Below are 21,221 nucleotides of genomic sequence, written 5' to 3'. Positions count from 1 at the left end.
TACGCGTTCGAAGATTCCTTTTTATTTTTTAACAACATGTGCTTCTATCCGCGATTAAAATCACTTATTATATACCGCGAATAATTTTTTGTATGGAAAAATCGCATGATGGAAAGAATAATGAGGTGCCGCCTATCGTGGTCCCGTTACTTTGCGCTCAGCGAATTTGACAACTAGTTACGTGATTTTAGCTCCAGTATGGCCAGATTACCATTTTCGTAACTTGATTTATCTTTTTTTTGTTATTTTTATTATTTTTTGTCTCGGAGTTTTAGTTCTTTCTTCATGACATTTTTCTAGCTGTTCTAATTAAAATGTCATGTTTATAATTTTGTAAAATATACATTTTTTCACTCAGTTTTATTTAGCTTTACTTTTTTTTAACATCTGGTGGCATTGCCCGCGATTGCAGGTGTTGTTGGTGTTCTTCTGCTTTCGCCAGTCAAATCTCTCTCTCGCTACTGCAGTGTTGCCTAGCTTTGGATATAAAAACGCACTAAAATGCCCATTCAAAGAAAATAACCAACAAATTTTTATTGAATCACTTAAAGAACTTTGTGTGCATGACAAATTATCTTTAAAATGTGCGTTTTTTTAAATAAATGTGTTATGCTTATGTAAAATTTAATTTATGAGGTTTTTTTGTTAAGCGAGACTCTTTTGTTAAGGGAACGACTTTTTTGCTATATTTGAAGTTATGTAACTAGATAAGGTACTCTTTTTGTAAAAATGTAATGTATGGTTTCTTTAGTATTTTCTTGTTTATTTTTACAATGAATATAACTCTTAATGTCCTATGTCTCACTAAGGATTGATGACCGGAAGAAACGATTACACCTCTATGGTTTTAATTAGCATTCAATAAATTCAAAGGCTTTTTAAAATGTGTTAAAAGGTTTTCAATCTTAAAAAGAGTTGAGAGAGGGGCATTTAATATTTTTGCATAACCTTAAATGGAGCCAAAAATTAAATTTGCACTTTCAAATTATCAAATTTTATAAGAGTAAAAAAATTTTCATTAGCACTAAAATCTTCTCAGAGTGACCTTTTATAACATTCTTTCTTTAATAATACAGTTTTTTTTAACTTACAGTTTCGGTAGCCTTAAATTAAACGCAAAAAGAAACAAACACGAAACTTCAAAATTCTCGCATTTTCGGTATAAAAAAGCACTAAATTTATTGCGAAGAGCAAATGGTTGGCAATACTGCACAACTCAGCAAACGTGACGTCACGTACGCTCTGATGGGCGCAATCTTGTTTCTATCATTCTTGCCTTAGACTTATGTTGGAATTCTATTCCAGTCTAATATTTTGCTTTATTCTCATTTGGTTGGATAAATTTTCCAAGAAACAAATGCATCGGACCTCATGGAAACTAATTTCTCTTCATAATGTTCTGAATTCAAACATAACTGTGCGATACTTTTCGGCTTCATGATGAAGTGAATACTTTACGCTCCATTTACATATTGTATACATTTATACATATTTTTTATATATTAATCTACAGTGACTCACAAAAGTATTTTGCATGAGAAGACAAATAAGTTCACGCTTCAATTCCTGTATATTTTTTAAATTCATTTGTTAATTATTTCATAAATTCTTAAACATAAACCTTATATCTACATAAACAATGTATTAAAACTTTAAAAGAAAAATATGTTCCAATGTAAACGTAAAAAAAGTAAAATAAAATAGAATTCATTGCTCACAAAAGTATTTTGCTTTTGACTAGGTGGTGTACAAATATACTAATTTCTATTAATTCAATATTTCGTATGATCACCATTATTTTTGGAAACTGCTTCCAAGCGCCTTGGCATAGATTCTATTAACTTGCGACAAAAGTCAAGAGGTATTTTTTCCCATTCTTGGAGTAAAACATCTTTAAGGTCACTTTTTGACGAAATTTTGTGTTCTCGCACTCTTTCTTCGAGATAGGCCAACAGATTTTCTATGGGGTTGATATCGGGACTTTGGGGAGGTGTTGGCAAATGTTTTGTATTAAAAAGTATCCACATTTTGACATCATGAGCTGTATGCTTGGGGTCGTTGTCGTGTTGAAACAAAAAGTGGTTAGACGACATTCCCATTTTTTCTGCACTGGAATGTAAGTTGTCTTTGAGAATAGACAAACAAAGATGTTTATCCATCGTTCCATCTATAAACACCAGCTTTCCGACTCCTTGGGCCGACATACAACCCCACACCATGACGGAACCTCCACCGTGCTTAACAGTGGATTTAACATTTTTTAATCGCAGCTCTTCATTTGGCTTCCGCCATACAATACGACGTCCGTCCGGACCAAAAATGTTGTATTTGCTTTCATCATTAAATATGACGGTTTTCCAAAACTCAAAACTTTTGGTTTTATAGGTGTTGGCGAATAAAAGTCGCTTTGCTTTATTGACTTATGAAATCAGTGGTTTTTTCCTTGCTGCACGACCGTGAATATTGTTGCTTCTGAGGGCTCTGCGCACTGTCTCATCGGATACTTCAATCTGAAAGGTTGCTTTTATTTTGTCATTGATTTTTGGGGCTGATAAATGTGGGTTTTTGCGATTTTCTTTCAATATTTGCCGTTCTTCTCTCTCAGTTAGCAACTTTGGTCGACCAAAACGGGTTAAATTTTCTAAATTACCGCGTTCTTTACACCGTTTTATTACATTTTCTGTCGTTTGGCGGCATCGACTAAACATATTGCAAATATATTTCGCAGATTTTCCTTCATTATGGAGATGTAAAATAATTTTTTTTTCAGCTGTAGTTAGTTCTTTACCCTTTGGCATTTCCGATATGCACAGTACCCCAATTACAAACGAAATGAACTCAATTACAAATAAAATTGATTATAGTACGCACTTGTAGCCACAACTTCAGCGAAAACAGAAAAAGTAACTGAACTGCGTCCAGTAACGGTGTCTATAAACAATAAGCAAAATACTTTTGTGAGCACACATTTTCATTGCTACGCACGTTTTTTGTTATATGCACCTAACGGTACAATTTTTGTGCATGATGTGTAGCCCAATTGCTAAGGCAGTGCTCAATAATGCGTGTAAGTATTAACATTTTTATTTTCGGATACTTAGTACATACAAAATCTTAAATTTGTACATACGCGCTATTATGCAAAATACTTCTGTGAGCCACTGTATATATATAAAAAGAAGTTACATTTCCTTGGTAATCTTATAACTCAAGAACCGCCGAACCGATTGACACAAAAATTTTAGAGTTCTTTTCTATCTTTGAGGAGGTGGTTTGTGTGAAGTTTGATTGAAATCGGTGCAGCCGTTCCTGAGTTATTACATTTTATGTCAGTAATGGTTTCCTCTAATACGAAATGCCTGTATGGGAAAAACAACAACAAATACACAGCCGCTTATGAGCGTTTCTGTTGTACTGTTGTGGTTGTAATATTAACATAATAATATTAATTTTGGACGAAAATATAATAAAAACTGGAGCACTCAAGGAACTGGAAAAACATTTTTAACTTTATTTATTTTAGCATAATTTATTTAGCGTAAAAAATTGAAATGGAAATTAAAGAATCAAAGTTTAATTACAAGTTTTTATCGGCTCTTTCACCTTACCTGTATATAGGTGACCCCCACAATCAAATTTTAAAAAAGTACAGAAAAGGCTAATGTAACATCTTTAGAAAGTATGTTGAATGAAAAAAATCAGCTAATTCAACTGTTTAAACATTTTACGAGTTCTATAAAGAAAACTTAATATGAAAAATTTCTTGCGATATAAAAAAAACAATTTATGTATGGTGGTGCGAAGCCCACTGGGAAATGCTAGTTATATATAAATAAAGACTGCGTATATGTTATCTTCAGATCATTTAAGGAGTCCTCTTTTTTTTAATCAAAAAACGAGTGGAGGAATTATCTGAATGAGCTGTCATTTAGATAGGCACACTTCTTCATAAATATTAAGAAGGTCCTTTTCTCTAACGGATATGCATCATTGGGACCCTTTTCGGAGCACGACATGGCAAGTTGTAATTATGCATTTTGCGAACTTCGCTGGTTGGGACATGTATGTATATATTACATTACATTTTATATATTACATGTCCCAGTATATGTTTATATGCATATGTGCTTGTGTAACTTCATTCAACATTAGCGGCAAATGTACATAATTAAATGGACATCACTGTATGTATGCGTAAATTCTAAACTCGTAGTTACATTTAATTTTAAACGAATGCCGGAGTAAATTATGTATGCATGAATGTTCATATACTCAAACATGTAAATAAATATGTATGTATGTACATATGTATATTGGATATTTAGGCAAGTAGATGCTACAACGCGGTTATTTCTCATTAAAACAGCAATAAAAAGCAAGAGCAACAAAACCCAAGAACAACCACGCGGCAAAGCCTGTTGAGACGTCCACGTCGACGCTAACTCCAACGCCGAAGTCGACGTTAACGTGGCTTTAACTTTGCCGACGATATCGACGTCTATTACGAAAATTCAACGAAGAGGCGAAGGAAACAGAACCAAACTTGTGCTGCGGCAGTGGCAGCCAGTTGGCCAGGCTAGTGAACCAACGACAAAATACAAAAAAAAGTGGCGGTGGTGGCAGTAGTGACGTTGGCTTTGGCAGCGAGTGAATAAAAATTTAAGAATGAGAATAGAGTAGAGCAAAATAGTAGAAAGAATAAACGAAATATGTGCGAGTATGTACATGCAAACATACCTATATACGTATGTATATACAGATATATGTATATATGTGTGTACAACATGTTAAAAATAATAAGAGAGAACCCAAACAACATAGAAGAAGATATGAATGGAGCAAATTGGAGAGTGGAGTGTGGGGCACATAAGCGCAGGAGTACATACATACATATATACATAAATATACACTCACACTAAACACATAGTAAATGCAATTAAAGTGTTGTTATTTTTTGTTGATTTTTATACTTATTTCTTTTGGTTTTCTCTACGCCATTTTTGTTTCTTCTTGGCTTAATTAAATCCCCTTTTAAGTTTCACAATTTAAATTTTTATCACTTCTAATTGAATTTATGTGTTTCGGTATGCAAGAGTCAGACAAAAAGAAAACTCATATTCGAGCTTAAAATGGAGAGGATTTCCAACTTAAATAAGAATATACATAAGTACATACATATGTATGTATATATTATATGAAAGTATAGATTTGGTTATTGATTTTTAAAAATTTGTATTCAAAATAGGCTCAAGGTCGTTGTAACATTATCCATAAACTTTCAGATTGTGCAGATAGATTGACATCCATTCCCGGATAGACATAAAATCCACATCTTTGGTAATATAAGCTCTATTATCCTTGAAGCGACATTTTTTTTTCGTAATAACATAAAACATACCCCTTACATTTTCGGAGAATGCTGCTGAAGTAACAATCCTTGGTCGGGTTTTCAGGTAACGTGGAATGGCCTGTCGGGAGATCTCACGCTGCTGGAAGCAGGATTTAACCAGCTAACGCGAAACTCATTCGGATTTACTTACCATCTTTATAGAGCTCACGTTCCCCAAATGCCGTTATCGGGTTCCAGCGACTATGCACAGAGTACAAAAGTGGCGGCTATTTAGCGCCATTATACCGTTCTCAGTGTATTTGACTTTGGGCGTGCCATCATACTTGTCAAATTTATTCGTGAATTGTTTTTGTTATTTTTGATCTTCTATTTTTCGCAGAGCTTCAGCTGTGTCGTGAGATCTGCGATATTCTGCCACAATTACGTTCTGGTTATAATAGCAAGTTATACTCCCACGTATCCAGACTTATCCCAGACATACTCAACATATGTTCGGCATATGAAGGCACTTCACCTGACACTAACCACCTCTTCACATCCGTTTGAACCAAGAACCTCAAGGACCAGTGAGGACTTAATCTCACAGAATGATAGAGTCTTGAGTGCTGACTGACTGTCGCTCAGAATTGCAATTCGTTTATTCCGGAAATTAATGAGGCGAGAAAAGACCAGAACTTCCTTTACAACATTGTAACTGGTGATGAAACGTGGTGTTTCCTACATGAATGTGAAATTAAGCGTCAAAGGCCGAATGGAAAGCCCCAGACGAGCCACCACCCAAAAAGTCGTGTTTGGAAAAGTCAAAAATGAAGTCGATGCTCATTTGTTTTTACGGTTCCTGCCAACGGGCCAAACCGTCAATACAATTTTCTATCTTGGCGTTTTAAAGCGTTTGTTGCATTGCATTCGTCGAATTCGCCCTGAATACCACGAAGGAGGAAGCTGGCGCTTATTGTATGATAATGCGCTATTTCATCGATCCACTCTTGGGACTGATTTTTTGGCTAGCAATCGCAATTTAACCATTAATCACTCATCGTATTCGCCTGATATGGCTCCCTGTGACTTCTGTCTATTCGAAGAATTGCATTTGGCCATGAAAGGAAACCGTTTTGCGCGCGTAGAGGCCATCTAAAAGCACATTCCGGTCAATGTAAAGCTTTTACATCGCGCAAAACAGTGTGTCCAGGTTAGGGGGATTTATTTTGAATAAATAAACTCAAAGTTATCAGAACAAAGCTTCTGTCGTTTCTATTTCAGCTCAGTCCTGTTAATTTTTGGCTTCACCTTGTACATCTCCGCTTGGAAGATACATGAAAAAGTAAGCTGTGAACAATAACAAACAATAGTTCCCGGCCAATGAATGCAACTTCATTATCATTCTCGGCCCAAATTGTACATTCATAGTTTTTCTGGAAGAGCTATATAATCAGAATCCTTAAAAACCTCAGAGTATTCAGTTTTAGAGCTTATTCAATGTTTTATTGTTGATTTAGAGCAAATTTCCTCTACAACTTGCACGGAAATTAACACAAAGTTTGACTCGAAGATGTGAAGCCATTATAGCTAATGGTGCAGACTAAACATATTATTGAATATATTGGGTATTATCACTGTTATAAGCTCATACAGCTCATGCAGTTTTTTTAAATCGAATTGGTCAAATAGTTTCTAAGTTATAGCGGCCACGCTTCTATTAGACAGCCTGTATATTTGTAGAAATAACAAAAAAATTACATGTAGTGTAATACTCAAAGTTAAATAATTTTTTGTTATAATGTAAAAAAAAAAAATTGCTTATCGGCATTTCCACTTTGCTAGCGGCACCGTATAGAGCCGACTTGCAGCACTGAATAATTGCACATTAGCCACACTCGATTGAGGAGCAGATGATATTTCAAAGCAATAAAATGAGTTTTGAGTTTGAGACTATTTTTCGCAAAATGCTACAAAAACGAAAAGGTGATAAAAATTGTACACAAAAATATTTTAAACTTTCGACTATTTTTAGCCGAAGCCGAGCCGAAACTGAAGTTCAGTTGCTCTCTAGTTGATAACTCTAGCTTTTATGAATATAACATACAGTATTAAAATAAAAATCCAAGATTGTGATCTCATTTTTAACTTAAAAAATATTAATTTATTTATGTTCGCAGCATATATGAATTAAAAAAATGTTTAGTAGTCTAATTTTTTTTTATAAATCCCTCAATTTTATTGGAAAAGAAGAAATTTTATTTCACATGTTAGAAGTTACATTATGGCAGCACCATTGCGCTTTGTGCCAATTTAGTGATGCACTTGTTAAAAATATCCTCATTTTTATTATTTGTCGAAAATACTTGCAAAACACTTGTTCCTCTATTGGCTTGTGCGTTTATGCATTGGACAACTGGCTTGGTATCGTATGTATGTACATATGTGGTTGTTTGCCTGGTTGGTTGGTTGGTTGGTTGGTTGGCGCGCTGCTTTAAAGTAGTGTGACCGCTTCTAAAAATGCACTGCCCCACTTCCCACTGAAATGAATAACGAAAAAAACAAGAAGCTATAACTACATAGAATAAAAGAAAATACTCAACTGCAGAAACGCAGCTATAGGTACCACAGCAACGACTGCATATAGAAACTCATAAATTTAACTTATGTACATACTTATGTACATGCATATATACTAAATGCATGCATATATCATGCACTACTAAGAACAGAAACATACATACTTACACATATACATATATACAAATTATACTCAATAAATAGCATAATATCTACATGTAAAGTTCCATAACGTTTATATGTAGTTAAGTTAATATGCTGTACCCACATTTAAATATAAACCGTTAACTAAGTACAGGGTCCTTCGATTATCTTTTTCAACAGTGTTTGAATTTGACTACTGTCATAGTTCAATTGAATTTCCTTTGCCAAATACCGAGTACAAGTCTATCAGTTTATTAAAATGAGCTCGATTTCGCTGGAGAACCGTTTAAAAATAATTTAAAAAAATGTGGGCATTTTCAGTCATTATAATGGTGCAACAACACCCAGAATACGAAAGTGAATCCATAATTTTGAATCAACTGGCTCCGTATGAGCCGGAAAACACCAGCGCAAGTTCGTTTCAGTCGTTCAATTGGAAATTGAAATTAAGAATTTTTTTCGAAACGGCCTACAGTGGTACGGTGCACAATTTAGCGGTACTGAGTTTAAAAAGAAGTTGTAAGATTTCTTGACGAAATCAAACTTAATGATATCAAAATATCTTGCCAAAATCCAAAGAAACCATTTATTTTTTGCCACATAGATCAATGGACTGTGGCTGGCAACGCTCGAAAGTTGACTTTTGTTGTGTGCTAGCCGTATTTTTTTGATCTTTTTGTCCCAATTTGTGCATGTATAAAAAATTTGCATTTGTGATTATAAAAAAATCATAACGGAATTCAAATTAAATGATGTTTAGAGTACATTTGAAAAATATGTTGTAAAGAAATTGTGTTCCGTTTCAGTGTAACTGACGTGTTTGTAATAGTTTATTTTTTATGTGGTAAGTTTTTAATAATTAAAATTTTGTTAGAGGGAAGAATAAAAAACTTGCTTAAGGGGACTTAAGTATCTTACCTAAATATCTAGTATATCTAACGGAAGTATACCGTATACGAGTAAGTGTCTCGTATAGTAAGCTTAGTGGTCTATAAATAGTTGCTTAACTGTGTTTTATTGACTATTAACCCTTTGCAGTCGTATGTCTACTCTCAACATTAGAAGAAATAGAATTAATAAATCTTGTTTATCCCTCATAATCTTACATGTTAGATACCACTGCGCTTTGAACGGAAATTAATTCCGACCAGTATGACACCCATGTCCATATTTAACTTTGGGGACGAGTGTCGGCATATAGCCGCCCAAGCCGTTTTATAGTTCCGATACGCACGATGGCTAAGCGATCTAGAGATGATACGTTAGAGAGTGACAGTTCTGACGAATATTACTTTGATTCTGATAAGACGGTAGACGGCATTGCTTCGTCAAATGGAAGTAAAATCCGTGCAATAAGGAATCTACTCAGGCATTTTAACATTACCAGTGATAGTTTACAGTTTGTTTATAGTTATGTTCTCAAAGGATTAATACGACCGCAAAGAGTTAAGGGTACCGCATCTCCTACTACGGATAAGTCATATCGTCCCCTTAGTATTAAAATAGCCTATAAATTTTTTGATGTTTTGAGAAAATGAATTTCAAACTTTTTGTCGAAAGTAGCTCTCACTCAAATCTCGTTATGTCTGTAAATATTTATTATTTTTTGACTGACGTTTTGACCCACTTTGTGGAACTAGAAGTTGACAAAATTTTGACCACATATAAAATCGGCGATGGAGAATCCAAAAATTCAATAAAAAAATAATAGCCTATGAGCACATAGGCTATTGTTATACTAAGGGGACGATATGTCACTAGCAAAAAAAGTTGTTGTGCTCGTCCGAGAAAGTAACACTTTTTTGTAATTCTAGTGAATTACTGCCACATACTGTCATTGTAGACATTACAAATAGCGGAATTGTAAAGTGCTTTTTGGTAAATGCTTATAAAAGTAACCATATACCAGGTGGCGCAAAACTAACCTACCTATCGGAAGATTTGTAACTTGACACTTGTGAACTGGACAGGCGCATTATAAAAACAGACAAGCAACAATCAAAAACAAAATTGCATTATTAATTTGCGCCACCTTGTAGATGTTTATAGATTATATCTATCCGTACCTTATGCTCAAATACGATTTTTCGAATTTTGCCTACATACTATATGTCGTACTCGTATATAAGATTAAAATAGAATAATAAGATTTGCAGGCAAGAGATTATGGATGAGAAATTACTTAATTTTCGTTGTTCCCACTGCTCGGAACCATAGCGTCTCGACAAGACTCTTCCATCGTATACGGTTCAGGGCTGTTATTTTTGCGCCGTCCCATGCAATTTTGGCATCTGCTAGCTTGCGCAACATCGACCTTCACCAAATATTCTTTGATCGACCGCGGCCATTCTTTTACAGATGGTGCGGAGGCGTTAGCCGTGATAGTGCAGCCGAGGTAGCAGAAGCTTGCGAAAAATTCCACCGGGCACCCGTAAACCATTATATGTCTTCTTTTATTGTGGTTGACTTTCATAGTTTTGGTCTTGGCGATGTTGACCTCTAGTCCGACAGTGCGTGCCAGCGTGACTAGTCTGTCTGCCTTCGCTAGCATGTTAATTTACATTTTTGAAATCAGCAGCTCGAGTTCATTTAGAACTTAATTTCGTCTCTGTAAATTAGTTCTTTCAAACGAAGCTATTAAATTAGTTCACCTAAATGCCAACTGCATTGCAAAATCGATATAAGCAAAATAAAAAGTGTGGACTTGATGGTATGTATATTGACATTGACGACATGTGATTCCAATAAAACGGTGCGGCAAAAGATCAATTTATTATTATAATCTGTTTGAAGAATATTTTCGCGATATTGAAAAGTTGAGAGATAGAATTCAGCACGAATCTACCGAGATAGAGCGCCAACTATGCCTAAATGTCGTTGAAATTTTCACCATTTATTTACAGGTGTAGACGCGCACATGAAGGACATTTACTATTTATCACTCATACATTGTAGACCTTCTACCACAGATTATAATTTCCTCTCAAGAAGTGTTTAAGCATTTGAAGTCGAAAAAGAAGCCAGAACTTGAAAGGCCCTTTATGGGGCACAAATGGTTTAACAAATATGTTTCCGATAAGAATAAATAAAAGAGGTTGCAGATTATGATATTCGTATAGTAAGAGTAGGTAAACGTTCATGGTGAACTCTGTTCATGGTTAGTAAAAGACTTAGGCTCGTGCTTTCAATTAACTTCCAGCAATATAGCTTCCAAAAGCTTGTTAAACTCCCGTACCAACATATTTACGGGTTAGTTAATGAGCTCCTTAAAATGTGTACCAAAGTTTAAATTGGACAGAAATTAATTAAGTCATTGCAAATGAAGAATAGTTGGTTTTGCTCATCGTCATTACCTTACCGTAGATTAAAAAAATCTAGCTTTTAATATTAGTAATTTAATGGTTAACTGGTAACTCATCAGATATATCATTAGCTCAGTTACTTTTTTTTATTTTTTTAATTTTTTTTTTTTTAATTTAAAAAAAAATTTTTTTTATTTAAAATTTTTTTTTTTATTTAATGTTTTTTTTTTAACTGTTAGTAGTATTAGGTGCAGTAAAAAGTTCTGAAAAGTTTTTTCTTTAGTGACCCATATTCCACGATGCATATGGAGTGGTCCATAACGGAATTCCTTTTTAAAAATTAAGAAGGATTAACAAAACTCATTTTTATTTTATTTGAAAAATAAATAAATATATATATATATATATATAATTGGCGCGTACACCCTTTTTGGGTGTTTGGCCGAGCTCCTCCTCCTATTTGTGGTGTGCGTCTTGATGTTGTTTCACAAATGGGGAGACCTACAGTTTCAAGCCGACTGCGAACAGCAAATATTTTTTTATGAGGAGCTTTTTCCTGACAGAAATACACTCGGAGGTTTGCCATTTTTGCCCATTCGGCTACGCCGGGCGCCAAAAAAACAAATACTCATATTATTTATGGAACACGATTTTATTCATGTAGCTGCTTCGGCTGGGTTCGTAGTAACGCATCCTGTTAACTTGTTACCCTGCTCGCTCCTTCACAGCACTCCACGCGTAAAATACCGATTGTGGCATGGACTATGTGGCTTAGCGCCCCATCCTTTTGAAGCTAAAGATCGCCAAAGTCCACCTTTTCAATTTCTGGCCTCAGCGTTTATCATGCCTCCGTAGCATCTATCTTTGACCGAAATGACGTTTCCATTAGCAAGAAAAATGCGCCAATGATGCCACCGCTCGAGAACCCGTTCGGTAGATGTACTCTTAAAATGCATTGACTTCCTGACGATTACCCGCGTCTTTTCCGATCTCCCGATGCGCCAGTTTTGCTTGTTAACATAGCCGCCAAAAAAAGATGATTTTGAATTCTTTTCAATAAACGCACTTTTTGGGCTACAGAACATTGCTTTAGAAATAAGCCTCCAATGTGGTCAATAGAAGAATTTGTGCTGTATAAAGACCCAATACAGTATCGAATGAAACAGAAAAATGGTAATTGCAACGATTTCGTTCCGGCAGGCCATTAATCCGAAATGCTTTAAATTCATGGAAATCGCCAAGTACTGGTATATGAGCCCTTATTCCATAGCCCAAGAATTGATAGTCGGATAACTGTTTGAAACCATTTTCATAGGGATAATTTTAACAATTCCAAATAAAGTAAAGACGTTGAGTAATTTTTTCTCTGTCGGAACAAATGGTAACCCTAAACACCATTGTTAAAATTAAAATGATCATTGCAGAAAAAATAGTACCTATTAAATTGATAGCATTATTTATAATAAACAATTTTCTGTATATCTGTGTTTCTAGTTACTTGTCAGCAGCTGTATATGATTGTATTAGCTCATAGTACATAGCAACGATCACACAACGTCAGTTATAGGTACACATACACATAATAAGTAAATTTGTGTTGTTTCTTTTAAATAAAAGCAAATGCATTTGCATTTTCTATTTGCGTTTGCGTTTTAGTGCATAGCTCGTAAATTCTTTACATAAGTACCATATTTAAATGTGATTTCTTATGGCAACACACCATGAGAAAAGCGCTCATAAAAATAAATAACATTTATAAACTTCATAGTTTGAAACAGAGATTATACAGCTACGTACGTACATATTTGGATATATGTATAGGCGGTTGAAAAACTAATGTAAAATATTTTAGGGGCTAATAGTGCCGGCCACAAAAATAGCAAAAAACTAACGGTTTTTGAAATATAGGAAGCAATTATTTTCGTTTTTTGACGGCAGCTGTAGCCGAATGGGTTGGTGCGTGACTACCATTCGGGAGTGCGTAGGTTCGACTCTCCGTGCATAAACATCAATTAATAGGAAAAGTTTTTTCTAATAGCGGTCGCCCCTCAGCAGACAATGGCAAACCGCCGAGTGTATCTCTGCCATGAAAAAGCTACTCATAAAAAAAAAAAACAATTTGCCGATCGGAGTCGGCTTAAAACTGTAAGTCCCTCCATTTGTGGAAAGCATCAAGACACACACCACAAATAGTAGGAGGAGCTCCGCCAAACACCTAGCAGAAGTGTACGCGCCAATTATTATTTTTTTTTCTTTTCTGAAACATTTATTTACAATCACTAAAATCTAAAATCCCCTCAGTGGCTGGAATTTGTGAGTATTTTTGATTAATTCGTAGCGGCAGCTCTTCGGGACTATTTACAGCAATGCCACATAGACTAATGCTTTCAAATATCGCCACCAAAAGACATCTAGAGGGTTAAATCAGGCTATCTTGCAAGCCATATCTTCCAAAACATTAGTTTGCGGGCCCATGCTTATAAAGACTTGTTTGCTTTTTGTGGTCCATTCTCAAATAGTTTATATTGATTTTCTAATACCCTGTAAAGTTACTTATATTTGCACTTACATAAGTTTGTACATGTTGCTTGAAAAATAACCAGGCAACTGTGACATAAACACAATTAAAAATGCAAATAGTTTTCTGTAAAAAGCAATTTTTTTACTTAAGTGATAAATCATATAAAAATAACTATTATCTCCATAGAAATTTTAGAAAACAGGAAAAAAATGCGTCATTACACTGTAGCCAGATACATAAATCTTTCAGATAATTTTGGTTTTCTCCGTACAGTATTTATTTAAACTTTTTTATTTAGTACTAATAAAGCCCATGCCAGCTGTGAACACAAAAATAAATATTTATGTAAACCAATACTTCTATTTTAAAAATATGTTAAGCAAAAAAAAAAAAAAAACAAAAATCAAAAGAGTGGTCACAATTTCGTTAGAAATAAGAGAAGATTTTTAGAAAGCATGCTGGAATACTTTTGTAATAAAAAAAGGGTGACTCCTCCGCGAAAAAGTTTTCAAAACTTAAGTGTATTTTTTAGTAATTTGAAACTTACCTATATTTTGTTATACTAAAATGGATAAAACTACATACCCTCAAAAAAGCGAAATGTTTTGTAAACATTTTATACAAATTTTCTACAAAGTATCGTCTGTATGTGAGAAAAAATCGTAGGAGTACGAATTAATAGTGGTCAGGGCAAGTATTTACTATATGATTGACTTTCTGAATGCTAACAACTCTTTAGGTTTCTTCACGTATAAGTTATTGTAATATAAATGTCCAAATAATAAGAAAAGAGAAATATTAAGCAGAGGAAATATAAAAATTAAAAGAGAAAGTGAATATAAAATGTTTCAATATTTACAATTAGTTTTGTACAAAAAGAAAAAAAAATTCCAAAAATTAAACGCGTTTTTCTCACACTTGCCTTTTTTACGGTCGGTGTCCACTGTAGATTCATATCTACTGCACCGATTCTTTTCAAATTTGGTTTTTTTTGTTTCTTTACTTTATTCACGAGGTAATGACGTCGAGTTTTTTTTTTTTTTTAATTTTGTCATATTTTAAAACAACAAAGTTTTCAAGTTTTTTTTATGAAAAATCGGTGTTTTGACTTCAAAGCGCTTTAAAAAATTAAAAAAAAAAAAAAAAAATCGACGTTGTTACCTGCGAAACTTTATTAGCTGATGAAATCAATTTGGTTTTTTTATTTTAGTTGATCCAGTAATGAGTTCTGAGGGACACCGCAATAAAACTTTTTTATGAGACGTCCGCGAAGATTCGCTGCCACCAACTCATTTCTTCATAAAAATCAATGAAAATTTCACACAATATTCTTTAAATATGACTTTATAATGAAGTAATTTTAAAATTTTGAATAAATCAACTGTGTCGACAAAAAAAATTTCGAAATATATGCTTGTTTTACACCGAATTAACCATACTACCCCCTTAAATAGAATGGCAAGCCAGCCAGCCAGCGTTTATTGGAGCATTCAACATTCTTATGACGGTTTTCTCAATGTCTGAGAAGCGTTTAATCAGAACATAATCGTTAGATTGTGATTCTCAATATCTGGTTAGCGAACATGTCTGTTAACTGCTGGTAAAGTTTATCGGAAGATGAACTGTCGGTTAGCTACTAACGCAAGCAAAAACTGGCAGCCGATGCCGGTGTAAATAATAAAAAGAAAACATTTATTTCTTAAATAATGAAGCAACTTCGTATTGTGGCGATTTCATATTGTTGGCGAATAAATTTAAAAAATTAATATTCGGGTGAAATAACTAAAAAAATTATTGATACTTTTTTTCCAGCCAAATGTTTAACTTACATACATGTATGTTAAGATCTGTATAGTAGATCTCCTTTAACGCTGTTTTTTTTAACTCCACCGATTTTTTTTTTGCGCGTTTTTTCTTTTTGTTATTTTTTCTAGTTTTTCTTTTTTCTAATTTTTTTCTAATTTTTTTCTAGTTTTCTGTTTTTCTAGTATTTTTTAACACATACATATTCTATTAATATATTTTGCCAATGCAAATTGTTACTTGGACTACTTGAGCAACTTCAAACTTGCACCTTTATTTCACCAAAATGCAATGAGTTATAGGACTGCGTACCCGCAATTTTTCTAAAAATTGTGATTAAAAAATTTGAAAATTTCTTAAATGTTTTGTTTCGCTGAAAAGTTGTTGAATTAAAACTAAAATTTTATAAAATAAATTAAAAGTAGTAATAGTAGACTTTCAAGTGCACTGAATGCATATTTTGAACAGTATAACATATATGCACGTACATACATACATATGTATGTATGTACGTCTTTTTGGGACCATAGTCAACACACGGTTTCACTATAAAAAGAATGAAAATATTTTATTAAGTTGATGGTTGGGTAGGTGGAGGAATTTATGGGGAGAGTAGACAATGCAGAAGAGAAACGAGAAAAAAGTGGAAACGTGTTAGCTAAAAAGCTTGACGCAAGGTAGAAGAAGTTGCATACAATCAAACTATCATATTATACATACATATGTATGTATGTACATACCTCGAACAGAGCTACATTAACTAAAAGAGGCAAAAATAAATACGGATAGAACTTGATTATCGTGCTTTTCATTCATTTACTCAATCTTAGTTCTTATGTAAATATACATACATACATATACATACGTTTACAACTATCTACTTACACATGTATGTAAGTAGGTGTGTATGCATCTGTACATATTTTAATTTTATGATGGTGCTTTATTTACAACTTGTACTTACATACGTACACATGTGTGTGTGTGTGTACTCGTTTACTTGCAAAATATTTATGTGTGCCAGTGTTTCTTATATAGGCGCTCTTTATATTTGTTTGCTTTTTCGTTTAATGAATTGATTACATTTGCAAAATTAGTTTGCCATAGCTGTACTTCCAAAATTGATGTAATTGTAAAAAATAGATTTTTAGATATTGCATATTATAATCGATTAGATTGCGCTTTTCTTGTCTTTAATATTTGCTAGTAGATCTTCTAATCTGAATATTTGACCTGTCGCTTTATAAATGTGTTTGTTTTTAGAAGTGCTGTTTTTGAAATGGGTTTTTTAGGTAGTTTCATAACCTTAATTATAGTGGTAAATTATTTCGGGCATATGACCCAAATCAAATTTCGCCTACTTTTTCGAGCATTTAACGCCTTCCTTCAAATACTTATCATAAGGATATACTCATTTTTGGGGACTAAAACCTTTAAACATGACTGGATGTAATGATTTCTTTCCGCAAAGTAATAATTTTAATTGTTAGTATAATTTTTGAGAAAAATTAAGATATACATAGTTAGAATAGAAATGCCAAATAATTCGGAAGCGCCGACACTTGTCAAATTAACTGTCCTGTTGTCAGATATTCTCGCCATTGAAAAAAGGTACCATATTTAACTCTCTGTACATCCTCTGTCAATTTATATGTCAGGATATTTTATGATCCAGAAATATATTCGCAATGCTCCTTAACTAACTACTGCGGTTAGGTTATATTGTAGCGGCTGTTTACTGTGGGACACACTTATGCTGATAGTCCGCTGTGATGCCGCTTGGGGAACTTGTCCTGATCTCCTTAAAACCAATGTGACCTTTTCAGAAGCCTCATTAAAAAATTGTCTACCTAAAGCGGTAAATCTTCGTTTAGATAGAGCAGGACAGTGGTGCAAAATTTTCTTTTCCTTTTTTTCACCGTGCGCCTAGCTTCTGGGTCTGCCTACCTATAAGGCAGGGTCTTATAACAGAAATCAGTGTGCTTATTTTATTTAGTCAGCTTATTTTTGCTTAGCAGGGTTTCTGTGCGTTTAGCATTGGGAGTCGGCTTCAATTGTCAGGCACTTCTATGGGTGGGTTCGTTAAGCCACATTTCAGCCTGAAAAACACTACAATAGTCGGGAAGTCAAAGGAGATCGCCAGATGATCGGAATATATACCTCCACCCACGTTACCCTCGAGCTTTGAGCCATCTGTGTTTGCATGGATGGACTTGGCCTGTCTTACAACATTCTGTTTCCAGTCTTCCCGTAAGGGAAAGAGGATTGTGAACGCAGTCAGAATCTTACCGTGACTACAACTAGTGTTAAATCGTAGTGGTGCACTGCTGGCGGTATGTTTTGCCTGCAGATTTACTGAATGGAAGTTCACTGTCGTAGATAACCATACTCAAAAAAATAGGCTAGGTTTCGCAACACATACATACATATTATGTAGAAGTACCTAAATCTATTTATTTATTAAATTTCTCCATTTTCATTTACAGGTAGCGCAGTCGTTAAATCTGCTCGACAGTCTCGATGCAGCATCACAACGTGATGCTCTTCATTACCTATTGCGTACGCTGAAATGTAAATATCCCGAGGTTTGCGAACAGGCGACGAGGTCTCTTTTTCCGTATATCGCCGATGAGTTTGCCAGCTCCACAAAAACGACTAACAAGAAACAGTTGCAACTGCAACTGTTGCTCACTGCCAAAAAGGAAGAGATTAAAACTGAGGATGAAGGTTCTACCGATCTGAATCAGAATTTTGAGAAAATCCTTTGCAAAGAGGAGCTCATGTGCCTCGATGAGGATGACGAAGATTTGGATGGTGATGCTGACATGGACGCTGATGTTGCAGGCAATGATGCTAACGCAGAAAACTCGTCTTCCAACAATAGACGCTTACATTACAGCAATGTGCGCGTTCAAAAACAAGATCCGCTGGATCTTATACCTTCGTCCATTATCGATACGCAACACTTGACAAAGGCAAAATATCGTGCTTCCTATCAGCACCCAAACGTAAGTAGCAGTGCACGTATTGGGGTTGACGACAGTAATAATAGTTGGGATGCGATGGCTGCGTGTGATCAAGTGAAAAAATTCTCGCGCCTCCATAATAAGAACAATAATCACAATCATCCGAGGTTGCTTAGTGAAAAGCTCGTTTTCCGTACTGGTGAACAAAATACTCGAGTTTCAAAAGCCGAAGATGATTACTTTTTCTATCCGGACAATGAGTGGACCATACATTATCATCACAGTACGGGCGAATTCAGTGTGCGGGCCTACAAGAAACTCTTTCGTTTTCGTTTGCAGACAGCCCTAAGTGAAGAGCATAAACCCTTCTTAAAGCAATTCTATAAGAATTTCATTGTGTCGGGTCAGCTGATGGGCACAAGGCCACCACCTCATGTACTACAGGCACTACGTGAGCAACGTCGGGAAGAATGGCAACAGATGCAACAACGCAAATTGGCCGTTGCAGCTGCTGCAGCTACTGTGAATGCGCATAGGCGCCGTCTTTTACCAGCGATCGCCTTGGACTCGGAGCTGGAGTCCGAATCTGAGTCGCAAATGTCGTCGGTAGCACCGCAAGATACCTTGAAATTCGAGGATATCATTGATGAGGGTGAGGGCGCTGAACGTCTAATGCATGGCATGGAAATGGGGCCGGATATCGAAGATGTGTTGGGCAGTGGCAGCAGCGTCAGCGGTAGTGGTCATAGCAATAGTAGTAATGGCGGTGCTACCACAGATTTGCCAGAAAGTGTGTCGACGATGGTGACAACGACAAACAACACAAACACAGTTTCATTAGTGGGTGGTGAGAGCATGGCAAGTTCAAGTTTGGGCAGTATCAGCAACCATTTGCAACAACATAATCAACAGCAACAACAAGGGTAATTTAAGATTTTTGTAATTATGTTTGTACAAAAATTTACGATATTTCCTTTTTCATTCCAGAAGCAACAGCCTTGTGTTAAATGGCCTTACAGCAAGCAATAATATAAGTAATCTTAGCTACAACAGTCAGCAATTAGCAAATATTGTCGGTGATCTTCCGAGTTTGAATCCTAAGGAACAGAAACAGCAGCAGCTGCAGTGCATTAATACTCAGAACGAGCCACGATGTCGACTGTTGATAAATCAACAGCAAAACTTTTCCAAGCAATACCTGCAAGGACACACCGATCAACACCCGAGTTCACTACCTTTTCCGATACTTAACGAGGTGGCGCGAGAAAATGTTGCAGCTGTGTCTGCCGTGGATAATGTGAATAATTGTAATATCATTATCAACACACATGGCGACAAAAATGGTCCCATGATATTGCCAGCGTTAAATAACAGTAGTAATAGTAGTGGCAGTGTTGGGGACCCTGGAGTTGACACTTCGGCGATGAAACCAACAACCGAAAGTCTCCATAACAATGTGTTAAATACGAATCAGTCCCATTTTCTTGCACACCAACAACAACAAGAGCAACAGAGGCTAATATTGCATAATCAAAAACAAGATACTCCACAGCAGCAGCAGGCACACCAGCCGCAGCAACAACATAACCTTAATGCGAACTTGCAGCAACAACAAACGAATCCTTTAACATTGTTGGGTGGCATGGCCGAGAACGCACAACAACAATTGCAGCAGCAACAGCAGGAACAACTTCAGTTGCAACAACAGCGCATGCAGCAGCAGAGCTCCGCAACAGCTACGTTTATAAACAGTATTGACAATATACTCGAGGGTAGCAGTTTGCCCGCTGTGGTGCAACAGAAGCAGCCGCAACAACATTTCAATTCGGAGTTGCTGGCGCATTCACCTTCACTGCAGGAACAGGGTCCGCAGCAAACCACATTGACAGCACAATCGCAAATGCAGCTGCAACAACAACGACTGCAACACACTCTGCCAATGTTGCATATGCATCAGCAGCATACGGACGCGCTGCAACAACAACAACAACAACTGCAGCAACAGCTGCAACTGCAACAGCAACAGCAAATCGCCAGTACGTCTTCCGGTTGTGCCGTAACCACACCACCACCGGCATCGGCAATGGCATTGACTAGTGCACTCTCAGCATGCGCGACACCCAGCAGTGTTATGACTGGTATTTCCGCAACTGCGTCTACTTCAGGCTCAATCTCATCGAACTCTTTGAATGTGTCATTAGGTCTGGACGAAAATGACTTGTCGCACGATGAGGATGATGACCTAGACGATCATGATTTGGATGACATGGAACCGAAGCAACAGCTTATTGATGGTGGTAGTAGCAGTAGTACCTCTCTGCAAGCACCGCCTGGTAGTGTAGGGGGTAGCGGCGTTGCTGGCACTGGTGCGGGGGTGAAAAAGGCCAAACCATGCTATCAGTGCTTGCAGTGTCCAAAGTCGTACCGCAAACGCAAATCATTGTTGGACCATTATAAAATTCATCCAGGCTTCTGCCATGATTGTGGACAACCGAATGGTACATCATTGGAGGTGAGTGAAATAGGAAAACGGGTTAATTTATTGTAGCAGTAATGTGCTCTTTTGCATTGGTGTAAAA

At 35.7% G+C, this 21,221-nt stretch overlaps 1 protein-coding gene across 3 annotated transcripts in view; it reads left to right on the top strand.

Moving 5' to 3' along the window:
* LOC129246374 (uncharacterized) overlaps nt 1-21,221 on the top strand; it is a 37,079-nt gene that overhangs the window by 5,464 nt on the left and 10,394 nt on the right. For 2 of the 3 annotated variants that reach the window (XM_054885141.1, XM_054885140.1), the window contains exons 2-3: nt 18,163-19,565; nt 19,630-21,154. In XM_054885141.1, the coding sequence (XP_054741116.1) occupies nt 18,163-19,565; nt 19,630-21,154 (2,928 nt within the window). The remainder of the gene's footprint in view (nt 1-18,162; nt 19,566-19,629; nt 21,155-21,221) is intronic. The other variant, XM_054885142.1, reaches the window with a different exon arrangement.

Source organism: Anastrepha obliqua, chromosome 4 (assembly GCF_027943255.1).
Source record: "Anastrepha obliqua isolate idAnaObli1 chromosome 4, idAnaObli1_1.0, whole genome shotgun sequence".
Taxonomy (NCBI): Eukaryota; Metazoa; Arthropoda; class Insecta; order Diptera; family Tephritidae; genus Anastrepha; species Anastrepha obliqua.
This window is presented reverse-complemented; position numbering and strand designations above follow the sequence as displayed.